This window comes from Thalassophryne amazonica, chromosome 1, assembly GCF_902500255.1.
Source record: "Thalassophryne amazonica chromosome 1, fThaAma1.1, whole genome shotgun sequence".
NCBI lineage: Eukaryota > Metazoa > Chordata > Actinopteri > Batrachoidiformes > Batrachoididae > Thalassophryne > Thalassophryne amazonica.
In genome coordinates, this window is record NC_047103.1 from 149,216,698 (window position 1) to 149,231,701 (window position 15,004).

General features: G+C 41.0%; 1 protein-coding gene across 1 annotated transcript in view; it reads right to left on the bottom strand.

Annotated features, from left to right (window-relative positions):
* The window catches only part of zranb3 (zinc finger, RAN-binding domain containing 3), a 320,504-nt gene that overhangs the window by 31,874 nt on the left and 273,626 nt on the right, over positions 1 to 15,004 (bottom strand). Inside the window, exon 18 of the mRNA XM_034175776.1 lies at positions 8,612 to 8,749. Coding sequence (XP_034031667.1) covers positions 8,612 to 8,749 — 138 coding nt within the window. The remainder of the gene's footprint in view (positions 1 to 8,611; positions 8,750 to 15,004) is intronic.

Consider the following 15,004-nt stretch of genomic DNA (forward strand, 5'->3'; position numbering starts at 1 on the left):
GTCTCAGGGTCTGTGACTCACACAAGAGGTCGGTTTCAGCAGAGTTCTGGTTCAAGGCACAATGTAAACACACATCGTGAAGTATGGACAACAAGACAACATCAGGACACGGCAAAAGTTCATCATCTCCTCTAGATAACCCTCTCAACTTGAGAGAACGTGTCATCATCATAATCAGCCGTGAAGTGGCTGAATCAACGCCACGTGCTGTGAGACACAGAACTCTGTTGGCGCTGTGGTGCATTCTGGGAAGCGCAGCAGGACTATGGGAAACGTTAAAGAACCGAATGGGGATTATCAGACAAAATCCTACCCGTGGGGTTGTGTAAAAAAAAATCAGGACATAATTGTTTATTTTTCTGATTAAGTAAATGTCTGTACAGAAATGCTCTCTTTCTCACTGGCCCCATTCACGGTGTACCCTGCCCAACTATTTCCCCTGTTCTCTTTTTCCTTTCACACATAAAATTCTTTCTGTAGGGTTCTGTCACGATATGACCATGTTATTTGAGTTTTAGAATATAACCACTGTGGCACAATCAGAAACAAATACTGTGCTTCTCTAATCTGTAAGATTTCTCTGCAGAAATGTTAAATCTCTCTCATCGACAACCACACCTGCTCCTAGTCCATCATCAGCCAAGCAACATTAACCACCCACTATGTGCCAGACACATCTATTGGCTATTATATGGGCAAAAATGGAGTTGCTTATTGGACTGATCTGGTGGTGCAAAAGTCACCAAATTTTGATGAGTTAATTTTGTGAGTTACAAGATGATAATGAAGAATTTAGGGCCCTGTTCCACTGGCGTTTAGGAGGATTTGCGCATGAAATGAGGAGACAAAAGCTGAGCGTCCGCAACAAAGGTGGGCGGAAATGACAAATGTCCCGGGGTGGATCAGCGAATACATGAGGAAGAAAAGCAGATATAACAGGGAACAGAAGCGAAGGCGACCGCGGAGGCGCCCCCATGAGGGGCACAGCAGCCGTGATGCACTCGCTCCATCCGTGCCCACTCTGTCTGATGTGGTTATCGGCCAAAGAGATACCACTCAAGGTAGAGGCACACAAGTTGGCTCCTCAGTTCATTGGTCCCCTTGTGGTGGTCTGGGTGCCCAACCCAGCAGCTGTTCAGCTCCGTCTTCCCCGGTCACTGAGGATCCATCCTACTTTCCATGTCTCACATCCCAAGCCAGTACACACCAGCTCTCTATGCCCTCTGGCTGATCGACCTCCTTCCGCCTAGCTCGTACATGGCCATCCTCTTCCATGGCCATTGCTCTGCTCTCCATCCCTTCCCTTTCTGTTTCCTCCAGGTGCTGCATAACAGAGTCGATTACCTCACCTGTCATCAATCAACCCACCTGATTTTAAGCCCTGGTTCAGTCACGCCACCTTTGCCAGAATCTCAGTGTTCATTCAGTGGTACCTGGCCTCTCTGTCTGCAGTGTTAGTTTAGCACTCAATATTTTTGCACTCCGTTATGGCTCATCCTGATTTTTCTGTCTTCCTCAGAGTTCTTGCCTCTGTCAGCTCTGTGCATGGCCACCTGATCCTGGTTTCCTGCCACCTCCATCATTCTGGTCCAGCCGATATCTCCTACCTCCAGTGTTACCTTGCAGATTTCCAATTTGTGTAAACTCCTTTGTACAACAAACTGTTATCCTGTGTATCACCTCAGCTCCCAGCATTTCTAGGTCCTAATTCAGTTCAGTTGGCTCAGTCACAACAGTAACTAGTAATCTGTGACCTGTTACAATTCAGACATAACCTTCCCAACATGCTCAATGTTTGAATTAAACCACAAATCTGTTCAGCATAGAAAACAGGAAGAAATCCATATATTCACTTCAGCTTCTTCATGACCAAATCAGTCTCTCCGATTTTTAGATACCTCCACTTTTATCTGCACAGGATTTTGTCTCTTCACATTGTGCAATTTTCCTCTCAGAGCTGGAACACATCAGACTGTCTTTGTACCTTTTTAGAGGCAAATAATACAATTGTGAGCCGACACATACCTCGCAGTCTCTCCACTTTTAATGTGCACTGCTTTTTTATGCATCTCTTTTTAATGTACTTTTAACAACTATAAAGCAGCTGCAAATGACATTTAACAATTAACAAAAAACACTTTTTTTCCTCTATTAGAACAGACTTCTTAACTGAATATATATATGGTTTTATTAAATGTGATTGTATAATAGTACTGGCCCTGCTGCCCTTATCATTGAATGTCACTCATTTTACATTGTTTCCTCCATGTGTGTGTGTGTGTACATGCACACAACCATGTTCCATCATTGTTCCCCTCCATCATATCACTGCTGTCAGTTTTTCCTCCTGGGATTCATTTTTCCATTTTGTTTCCATTAGTTCCTGGTTTTTACTTGGTGTTGGCTGGATCGTTTTCTTCTTCTGGTGTTACTGTGCATCACAGTGCTCCGGAGTCTTTGTGATCATCGATGTTCCTGGTCTCCTGTCACTTCTGAACTGGTCTGGATTTTCCTCCATCTAGTTTCTTCTATCGTTGTACTTCAGGTATGTTGAGCTTTCCCTTACGTGCCACACAAGAATATCCATGTTTACACTAAAGTAAATGTTCACTTCTCTCTGTGAAACTGAGTTGTGTCCTGCATTCTGTTCAATCCTGCTGAAAACTTGACCAGTTCTGACATGTTTCATACACAGTCACCTACAAATTTGCACAAATTCAGCTGCTGTTCATTTGAATGAAACTCCAACATAAGTGCTTGTCAGTGCCACAAAAATGCCACCTTGATGTATGTAGCTACCTTCTTAAATTACAGCCAAACACGCCTTTAACATGCACAGGGTTTAAATCAAAACCACTCCTGCAAGGCGTATAGAATTTGAGATATCAAGATATGTGAATTAATTTGCAAAATCTTGGGAAAAAAAAAACACCTTACTTTACGGCAATAATTTGCCTGAAATTTGAGTAACTCTTCCTCATTGAAGAAACAATTTTTCCACTGAGTTTTTACAAGGTTCAGGACTTAATGCAAAATTCAGCAAACAAACAAACAAGCAAGCCTTGCTTGAGGTAATAAAGACTATGGTGAGAGATGCTGGTAATGCACTGGAGACATGGGACAAACAGAAATCAACACAGAACTGAAACTGCACATTTCACATCATGTTAGATCATAATGCTGCTCTACTACTGGCACAAGATAAATAAGGACTCAATGCATTCCATGAAAATATTTTCAAAAACAAGATTATTTTAAGTCTTGCAATCTTTTAAATGAACTGATTATTTTAACTGATGTACATGTGCCAAACCCTAGATTTGAGACATTTTGTCATGCATGCAACGTCAATTGCATGTGCACATGCGTGTGTCTGGTGCAGGTTTCCTTGGTGACATGCCCTCTTGGGGTGAGCTGGCTGCTGTGTTTCACTCAGTAGATTGTATTATGGTCTATATTTACTGTATGAACACACTCTCTTTTGAGCTGCTCTCACATTCACATCTCCATGGAGACAGCTGAGGGAAGGAAAATGAAAATGCACCGGCTCCAAAAGAGGAAACCACGTGGTGCGACATGCCACCTACAGATGATAAAGCCTCCTCTTTCAAACACTACATCTAATACTGGATGCAAGCTATGAACCCTTTTTAGGAGCAATTTCAACTCAGGTTTTTGACAAATTTCCCAATTATAAGGGGGAAGAAACACAAAGGAAAATCAGATGTTATAGACCCTTAATTCTGGATCAGTTCACTGCTTCAGATCACTATAAACTGAAATGACAACTATGGAAATTAACAGTATCCACCACAAACGAATACACACCTGTGTAATATATCACTTAAAAATCAAATGTTTCAAAATTGTATCACCTCTCAATAACTGCACTAGTTCTAAAATTGACAAGTATTGTGTTTTCTCATATGATCACTCAAAAATAAATCATTCAGAAATACCATATTCATATAAACATACACAAAAAAACAACAACAGAGAATCAGAGGACAAGGGTGGACACATGATCAATCTGCTTCTCTCACACCTCAAAAATGATGCGATAGTTAACACACGAGCTTTCACTGTCGTCGCTGGCAGCTTGCGAGTACTCGTGATTACAAATATGATGCCATACTTAGTAAGTAAAATTTATTTATACGCGTATAGCACTTATCAGAGATAAAACTCACAAAGTGCTTTGCAAGAAACAATAAAAAAATTATACATAAGCTACAACCCCAATTCCAACGAAGTTTGGACATTGTGTAAAATGTAAATAAAAACAGAATACAATGATTTGCAAATCCTCTTCAACCTATATTCAATTGAATACACCACAAAGACAAGCTATTTAATGTTCAAACTGATAAACTTTGTTTTTGTGCAAATATTTGCTCATTTTGAAATGGATGCCTGCAACACATTTCAAAAAAGTTGGGACGGGGCAACAAAAGACTGGGAAAGTTGATGAATGCTAAAGAACACCTGTTTGGAAACAGATTAGTGTCACGATTGGGTATAAATCAGCATCCCCAAAAGGCTCAGCCGTTCACAAGCAAAGATGAGGTGAGGATCACCACTTTGTGAACAACTGCGTGAAAAAATAGTCCAGCAGTTTAAGAACAATGTTTCTCAATGTTCAATTGCAAGGAATTTAGGGATTCCATCATCTACAGTCCATAATATAATCAGAAGATTCAGAGAATCTGGAGAATTTTCTACACATAAGCGGCAAGGACGAAAACCAACAGTGTATGCCCGTGACCTTCGATCCCTCAGGCGCCATTGGATTAAAAACCGACATCATTGTGGAAAGGATCTTACCGCGTGGGCTCAGGAACACTTCAGAAAACCATTGTCAGTTAACACAATTCATCGCTACTTCTACAAGTACAAGTTAAAACTCTACCATGCAAAGCGAAAGCCATACATCAACAACATCCAGAACCGCCGCTGCCTTCTCTGGACCCGAGCTCATTTGAAATGGACAGATGTAAAGTGGAAAAGCGTGCTGTGGTCTGATGAGTCCATGTTTAAAATTGTTTTTGGAAATCATGGAAGTCATGTCTTCTGGACAAAAGAGGAAAAAGACCATCCAGATTGTTACCAGCGGAAAGTTCAAAAGCAAGGATCTGTGATGGTATGGGGGTGTGTTAGTGCCCATGGCACGGACAACTTACACATTTGTGATGGCACCATCAATGCTGAAACGTACATCCAGGTTTTGGAGCAACACATGCTGCCATCCAAGCAACATCTTTTTCAGGGACGTCCCTGCTTATTTCAGCAAGACAATGCCAAGCCACATTCTGCACGTGTTACAACAGCGTGGCTTCATAGTAAAAGAGTGCCGGTACTAGACTGGCCTGCCTGCAGTCCAGACAAGTCACCCACTGACAATGTGTGGTGCATTATGAAGTGCAAAATATGACAACGAAGACTGCTGAACAATTGAAGTCGTACATCAAGCAAGAATGGGAAAGAATTCCACCTACAAAGCTTCAACAATTAGTGTCCTCAGTTCCAAAACACTTATTGAGTGTTGTTAGAAGGAAAGGTGATGTAACACAGCTTTTTTGAAATGTGCTGTAGGCATCCATTTCAAAATGAACAAATATTTGCACAAAAACAATAAAGTTCATCAGTTTGAACATTAAATATCTTGTCTTTGTGGTGTATTCAACTGAATATAGGTTGAAGAGGATTTGAAAATCATTGTATTCTGTTTTTATTTACATTTTACACAACGTCCCAACTTCACTGGAATTGGGGTTGCATATAAAACACGATAAAAATAGAAAACAGAATAAAAAAACAAGTCCAGCTTGTCCGTATAAAAGTATCGTCAGCTGCTTTTTAAAAGAGTCAATGGAGTCTGTGCAGCATAAAGAGAGAGGAAGAGCGTTCCAGAGTCTTGGTGTGACTGCTCAAAGTGATCGATCTCCATGAGCTTCAAAACAAGTGGGACCATCAGCAACATCTCACCTGATGACCTCAGAGCCCGGATGCTGTCTGGCAAAGTGTACCAAAAATTTCACAACATTTTAAGAAAATCCTTATTATTTGTGAAATCATTTTAAATGCTGTACTTAAAATACAGAGGTGCAATAAATCAGACCAGGACTGACCTTTCCAGGGATCCAACCAGCAGCTGAAATGAAACATGCATGGACAAGACGAGAGTGAATGGTGTACTCCCCTCGCAGGCTGTGTACCTGAGACCACAAACCAGTTTTGGGCCTATGAGGTTGGCAAGAGACATGATTCCCCCTGAACTGAAGAGAGCAAGTCAGAAGATGTACATAATTTGTATAGACTTCATCAGGGCCTTCATGCTGTCATCATGAAGGGCTGCTTGGAACTCCTTAGGGAGATCGCTGGCACTCTCTCCATATGAATAGTGATGTCAAGCAGGACTGAGTGCTGACACTTAGCTTTTGCCACTTCTCTTTTTATCTTACACCACATCTCCTTGTACTCCCGTCTACTTTCTTTATCTCTCTGACTATCCCAATTCTTTTTTGCCATCCTCTTTCTCCTTATGCTTTCATGGACCTCTTTGTTTCAGCACAGTCTTCCTTCCGCTGTCCAGATGTTACACCCAGTATCTTCCTAGCTGTCTGCCTCACCACATCTGCAGTACTTTTCCAGTTGTCCAAAACTGCCTTCTCCTCCATTCGCCTCCGCTGGTGCCTAGCAGCTGACTTAGAACTGGTGCGGACCGGGGGAATCCGACTGTTTAATTAAAACCAAGCACCTTTCTCACCTGCTCACTGAATTTCACAAAGCAGCTTTCCTCCTTCAGCTTCCACCATCTGATCCTTTGTTGAGCTCTCACTCTCCTCTTCTTCTTCACCACCACCTCTGAAGTCATGCTACAAACCACCATCCTATGCTGTCTGGCTACACTCTCTCCTGCCACCACCTTACAGACTCCAATTTCTTTTAGCTTGCATCTCCTATAAAAAATGTAGTTCACCTGGGTGCACCTTCCTCCACTCTTATATGTCACCCTGTGCTCTTCTGTTTTTTTTTTTCTTAAAGTAGGTATTCACCACAGCCATTTCCATGCTTTTTTGCAAAATCAACTGCCATCTGCCCTTCCACATTCCTGTCGTTGATACATGTCTACCCATTACTTCCTCATCACCTCTGTTCCCTACGCCAACATGCCCATTAAAATCCGCTCCTGTCACCACTCTTTCATGCTTGGGAACACTCTCCACCACCTCATTTAACTCACTCCAGAAATGTTCTTTCTCCTTCATCTCACAACCTACCTGTGGGGCATATGCACTGATGATATTCATCATCACCCCTTCAATTTCCAACTTCACACTCATCACCCTGTCAGACACTCACTTAACCTCCAACACACTCTTAACATAGTCTTCCTTTAAAATGACCCCAACACATTTCTATTTCTATCCTCACATTGATACAACTTGAACCCACTGCCTATGGTCGTGCTCTTACTTCCTTTCCACTTGGTCTCTTGCACACACAATAATTTATTAGTCATATTGCCAACATTCAAAGTCCCGACTCTCACTTCTACCCTTCAAGTTTACCTCTTCTCCCACTGTCTGTGGACACATTCTCCTCCTCCTCTTCTTGTTCGTCTCCCAGCAGCAGCTCAATTTCCAAAGGCGCCCTGCTGGGCAACGGCACTGGTGGCAGTCATTGTTAAACCGGGCCTCGACCGATCCAGTATGGAAATACAATTTGTACTCTACATCTTTATTTTGGCTTGTTTTACACCGGATGCCTTTCCTCACTTATCAAGGCTTGGGACCGGCACTCCGGGTGTACTGGCTGCACACCCCATGTGGCTGAGATTTGACAAATTTTAAGGCTAACGCCCTGTCTCCTACCCTTCTCATTTATCTGGACTTAGGACCAGCACTCAGAATGTCCTGGCTGCACACCCCCTGTGGCTGATTTAAGGCCATATCCCACACAGTAATTTCAAATTGTCAACATATATTCCCTGTTGAGCCAATGCTGCCTTTGATGGTTGAGACATACTCAATGTATGGAGGATGGGAGGGTGCCAAAGGACCTCCCATATGGACAGCTGGCCACTGGCACCACAGGAGTATGTAACCTCTTACTCTGATTTAAGTACACCAGCAAAAGAGATCTGAAAGACTGCAAATCCCTCCAGAAAGGTAGGAGGTCCTCAGCATGGATCATGATGATGATAATCTTTAAATTTCACTTGTGAAACATTCCAAGTCATCATACCTTCATAGTTGTACCTGTGGCTTCCGGTATTACAGTACAGTGACACGGCCTGAACCCTAACCAGTTAGCTAGGACAACAAGCAAACATTTCTGGTGCAAGGTCTTTCTCGACATGCCCTGGACACTGAAATGCTTTGAGTGATTTAAGATGATTCACATAGGTTGCTGCCACTCAGAACCAAAAGAGGTTCTGTGAGATGATGCATGAGCAATGCACAGCACCAGCGGACACTACCAAACCCAAGCTTGATACTTGTGCTGGACTGATATTATATTTTCAAAATTTTGAGGAAGGAAACTTTACCATATCCCTTCCCTGCTTAAAAATCTAAATCCACCCGTTCAGTATCGGTCTATAGCCTACCTCTCTGGGACAGGTGATGTCATCAGAGAAGCCGACCTTTTGCTGAAGAATTTTTCCTTTGTGATGACTCGGACATACCCTCCCTCCTGTTGGGCCTTGCTCAAGGAAGCTTGAGCTACATCGTCTCTACTAAGGTACCTGGAAAAAAAAGGAGTAACAGGAATTTAAGGGGAGCAGTTGTTGGTCTACATGCTGCTTTGCATGCATATCAATAAAGTATAGGTAATGCAGTAAGATGAAGTTATAAGGCCTCTTTGTGAGCCTTTAGCATAACTCTTAAAGGATATGTGACACCTTGGACGCATACAGAAATATCACTTATTCTACTGGTAAATGTTTTAAAGGGCACTGTGATAATCTATCAAATAAACTAATTTGATGTCAGGTGCACTTATTCATTTTTCTTGCCATCAAGCTGTGGTTAAGTACACCAATTTTAAATTTCATTGCAAATTTTATATCTGACTTTTGTGGTAATACTCGGTTTGCTCTCTTCCCCTGCTGAATCCTGTTACTTTTTCTGTTGCAGCAATCTAATTTCCCCACAGGAATCATCAATCATATAATTTGAACTGCCTACCCCAGCAATGGTTATACAGATGCTAGGTGTGCAAGTTGAAAATTGGGTGAAACACTATATGTCAATCTAGACAGGATTAAAATGACCCCACAATGCCAGAGTTGACATAAAATACCGTAGAGAAATGGAAAACAATCATTGATGTTTGTTTTGGACGAGTTTCAATTCCTGAGGTCTGGAGTTTAAAATGGCCAATCACCAAACATCCCCAGGTAATAACAAGGCTTCCAGTACAGGGAATGATATAACACACTAATGGCCCCGAGCGACAAACAATCTTTCCCCTTTTCTTAATCTACAACAAGAACAGATTTTTCCTTTTGGCTTTAGTGGTGTCAGTGCACTGGAGATTAACCAGAGGATGGGGAGATGTGAAGGAGAAGTAAAGTTTTGAAAAAATATGGAGAGGCAGGAAAACAGAGATTGTGAAGAGACAACAGATAGGAGAGTGGATGCAACGAATATATGAAAACAAGTGATACTGTACGTTTTTTATTAATAGAAAATCAATTGCAAGTGATAATGGTCATGTGGATTCAATTATTAAACCTGATAGCAGAGGTGGTACAAAGTCACTGTCAAGTCACTCAAGTCATGAATTAGCAAGTCCCAAGTCAAGTCACAAGTCAGCTTGCAAACAATTGATCATTACGACCTGCTGATTCATGACTTGAGAGTGACGGATGGTGACTTCGTCCCACCTCTGCCTGACAGTATGTGGAGAATATTTGGTAACAAGAGTGCTGTGAGAGCACAATATCCCGACTGGTAAATGCTGCTTTGGAACAAGTGCTTGCTACATTATGATAACATTACATGGTATGCGATCATTGATTTCAGAATGCAGACACCAAGTCATGAAACTGACAGAGTACAGATTTGTTAATCAAGAGCCATCACTCTAGTAAAATGGGCCCAACTCAAACGATATGACAATATATGTATTACCAACCTATAACAAAGACTTGTACCAAGTTTCATGAATTTCATCTTAAAAGTGTGAGAGGAGTTGATTTCAGAACGCTTATATCCAATTTGAGACAGATGGTCAAATGGACAGATGGAAATTATCACAACATAATCCCCCATCCTGTGGGCCTTCGGCCAGTGGGGGATAAAAACTAAAAATTTTAGATTCACATTTTATTCTAATCTACACCAAAAAACACAATCTCCTCCAAAAGTATTGCAATGATAATGCAAATTTATACATTTATTTATTTTGCTATACACTGAACACATTTAAGTTTCAGTTTAAAAGCTGAACATAAGAAAACAGTTTATAATCTCAGCTTTTATTTTCTGATATTTACATTCACTGATGTGTTAAACCACATACAGCATAGCAGGATTTGTGTTTTTGTGTCAGACAACCCATATTTCATGTGCCCTGGGAGTGTCCTGTCAGATTAACTGTCTATACATTAAATAGGTCTGGCTGTCTTAGCTTCAGGTTTCACTCATAAAGACTGAAGACCCTGCCAAAATCTGAAACAAAACATTATTTTACATTTACTGATGCCGTGAACATGTGAATAAGCAAATCAGGTCACTGCTGCTTTGGTGACTGTTCACCCCCTATGCCACGTTTGGTCCATTTGGGCCCAATATGGTGAGTACAAAGTGTGACCCAAGTGCAGAGAGCAGACCGGATGATTTAAGTCCTGGGTTCTTTATTTTTCAAAAACAGGAACCAGTCCAAGGTCAAAACATAGGATATCAGTCCAAACAGGTAACAGTCTTTCAGAGGGAGCAGGTAGAGGATTATCCACAAAAGGCAATCAGTCTTACCGATGAGTCAGTCCAAAAGGGTAGATGAGAAATTACAAATGCAGGACAACACCAAAGGTCTGTATCAGGAAAGCAGTAACATGAAACATGGCATAAAGCAATGGAAACACAAGGAAAAACAATCCAGTGAAGAATGTAACTGTTGAAAACACTAATATACTGTAACAGAAAATGACAATTCAGGACAGCCATGCAAATGACTCAGACTGAAAACATTTGACCCATGACAGATATAAGCTACACTTAAAGGACACATCGCACGGTTTTTAACATCCCAGTTAGCAAGACAACATTAAAGTACTCATGATTGTAAGTCTCTCTGCACACATATGCTAATAATTAGTGATCACTGATGTATTTTATTCATCTCACACTGAAAGTTAGCAGGTGCATTCCCGGAAAACGTCTCACTCTGCAATCATCTGCATTTTTCAGTGTGTGATGTACTTATTATCAAAACAGAAACATCCCAATGACTGACAGACAGAGGGAAACGAACCTGCTCCATCCAAAAAAGAAAGCAAACAAAACACTTGCTCCAAACAAAAAAGTCTATCAGTTTGAACATTAAATATCTTGTCTTTGTGGTGTATTCAATTGAATATAGGTTGAAGAGGATTTGCAAATCACTGTATTCTGTTTTTATTTACATTTTACACAACGTTCCAACTTCACTGGAATTGGGGTTGTAGTTAAAAGAGTGTCTGCTCTGAGTGTCCCGGCAAGAAACTAAAGAGATCTGTGGGTTCCACTGCTTCATTGTAAGTAGGGTTTCAAGAGCCTTTCACTCAATTATAACAAAAAATAGATGTTGATTTTTTTTATTGTAATGTCAGAAGAACACTGAGAGCATTACACATTTTTATGAAAGATATTTCTATTCCACTCTTGCAAAAATACACAAAAACTGCTTAAGTACTCACATGGGTGTTGATTACCTCAATTCTTTAACTGAATATACTAGAATGATTTGTTTCAGACCTTTTATACAATTAACTTTAAACTGTAATGAGTTTTCAATTCCACTTCAAACAGCTACATGACGCATTTCTCAACTAATTGTGGCTTTTCCTGAACACTAACGACATATTAGCCTGTAAAACCTGTCTGTGAAACATTCTGCTACTTTAAAAGGGGAAGTGTTGCCGCTGTTAAACTTCAGTTTTTCTACTTGGCACTGTGGGTGACGCAGTGATATTTTTATGCATTTAATACCACCTCCATCTGGACAGAATGCTTTCCCTTGGAACGAAGACGGAAAGAAGGCATGAATAAAGAAACGGTGGATGACAGGAGGCAGAAAGCAGAGGGAGACACATCAAAGAATACGAGTTTTGTGTAGAAGCTGAGGGGAGATGAGCACAAAGGTAAGTCTCCATCAAACACGAGAGCTTCCTTTGCTTCAAACGGCCCCAGCACAGAGCAAGTGGATGAAATGAGATGCCCAAACTAAACTGAAATCCAACTACACGGGTGTTTGTGTGCCTTTACGTGGCAAGGTACTCAAGTAGTTTCCAAGTAAATATGTAAGGTTTGTGTCTCTTCTTTACACATTCCATTTTCTGGAAAAATCCAACTCTTATTAATATAATGTCTTCAACAAACCTAATAGGGAAGAGTCACCAAGAGTCATCATAGCCAACCGAGACACAGATAAGAGGTTCGCAAAGAATTGTGAAATTTGGAGAGATGATGAAAGTAGACTACAGAGCAAATATTGCATCTGTAGTCCTCTTTCTCAGGCTGAAATCATACGTATTGCTGCTCACAGATCTTCACCTGTTCTCTACGCCAAGTGCCACTACTCTTTTTCATAACTTCATGATGTGGCAGAAGAACTTAATGCCTCTATAGTTATGGCAGCTCTATACAACACCCTTGTTCTTAAAAATCTGAACCAGTACACTTCTTCTCCACTCGTCAGGCATCTTCTCCCTCTCCAAGATTTTATTAAACAATCTGGTTAAAAACTCCATGGCCATCTCTCCTAAAGATTTCCACTCCTTCAATGGAATACCATCTGGACCAACTGCCTTTCTATTTTCCATCTTATTCAGAGCTGTCCTTACTTCATCCTTACTAATCCTTCACATTATTCTCTCTCCACCTCATCCAGCCTTTTCTCTCTCTCTCTCTCTGTCTCTCTCTCTCTCTCTCTCTCTCATTTTTAACATTGGCTTTCCAAAATACCTTCTCAGCAACTCAACATTATATAATGGCTGAGTGGATCCTTGTCATTTGATTGGTGAGTTGTGTGTCATGTGACATGGATTATTCATACTATTTGCCATTGTGTTTCAATGACTGTGCAATAGTTCTTTTTTAGTTTTGGTGCTATTTGAAATTTGCTGTTGCACGCTCGACCACTGCGCACACTCACACTACCAGGGGCGGCATTTAGCTAAACATAGCAGAGTTTGTTTTTCTGATGCACAATGGTTTGAAGGAGCTATTGATGGTGCTAATTTTTCACACACACACACACACACACACACACACACACACACACACACACACACACACACACACACACACACACACTCCGCTGTAAGCTGTCTGGAGGCATGAAGAGCTGTTAGGATGAAAAGCTGAAAAGATGATGTGCTTTTTTGCTGGACTGAGGAACTACACAGTCTTTTTTTTCTTTTGGAAGTACACAAAGTCAGTGTACAGCATCACAGACTACATCGTGGCAATTTTCGACTCCTATTTAAAGTTTGCGTTGGACTGTTAAGCACCAAAGGAACACCAAAATGTAAGTCCCTTTTCTGTTGTTTATAAATTAATAAAATATCACATGACAAGGATCTATTTTAGCTTTTATATAAAACAAATAATGAATGTTTTTTTCACTCTTCCAACGGAAGGAATATTTAATTCAGTGAAAGCTGAATATACCATTCACCTCAGCTTCGCCTCGTTGAATGGTATGTTCCAGTTTTCACCTCATGAAATATTTGTACAATTGAACTCATAAACATTCATTGTTTGTATACTATTCGCTTGTCAGCACACTACCATCTGCATCCACCCAAACCTAACTGGACATGCTTTTCAGCTTGGCCCCTTTGTCTAACCAATCAGTACAAGTCATTTTCTTCTTCCTTACAAAACCAACACCATTTCTCCTCCCATTCACATGATGATACAACTGTTTAATTGTTGGGTGTATGTATGTATTGGGTTTATGTCAGTGTCCTGTAGTTGGTGTCCTGTCCCCCGTCCGTCCTGATGATTCATCGGTCTGCCATCTGTGTGTGTGTGCTCCAGGTGTCTGTCAGTCTGTACGTTCCAGTATCCCAAGTCACCCTTGTCCTTGTACTCCTGGTCTGTTAGTTCCTTCGTTGTCCTCTGTTGTATTTTGTTATTATTGCATTTTCATTATGCCTTATTTTCTCTATATTCTTGAGTTCAGTTTTGCAGTGGGTAGCTCTGTGTCAGCCTGATCCAGTCAGATCTCAGAAGCTAAGCAGTGCAGGATCTGGTTAGTACTTGGATGGAAGATCTCTTCAGAACACCAGCGGCTGTGTGTGTTTCTCCAGGTAAAACTGGAGTTGCGTCAGGAAGGGCATCCGGCATAAAACTTGTGCCAAATACCAGTGTGGATCTGGCTGTATCCGCTGTGGCGACCCCAAACCATACGGGGGCAGCCGAATGGACAACAACAACTCACGTTCAGTTTGAGTTTTTTAGTTTTCATTCACCTAAAGCTGGGCAGACACTGTACGATATTTTCAATCATTGTACTCAGCTCTAGCTCAAACTGTATGACAAAACTGCAGGGTGTAAAAGTTCAGAGCGCACGATTTATGTTCTCACACTATATGGCCCGATGCTGTGATGCGTTCTGACTACTCACATTGTACGTTCAAAAACCACACGTCAGACTCTTGTTTCCGGAAGCAAAACGTCAACAGAAGCTTTTTTTTTCTTTCAAACTGTATTTACATTTCTTTTTTTTTTTAAACAAAAAATCTTGATGGGAGACATCAAATTTTTAACAACAAAAAAAGAACAATACA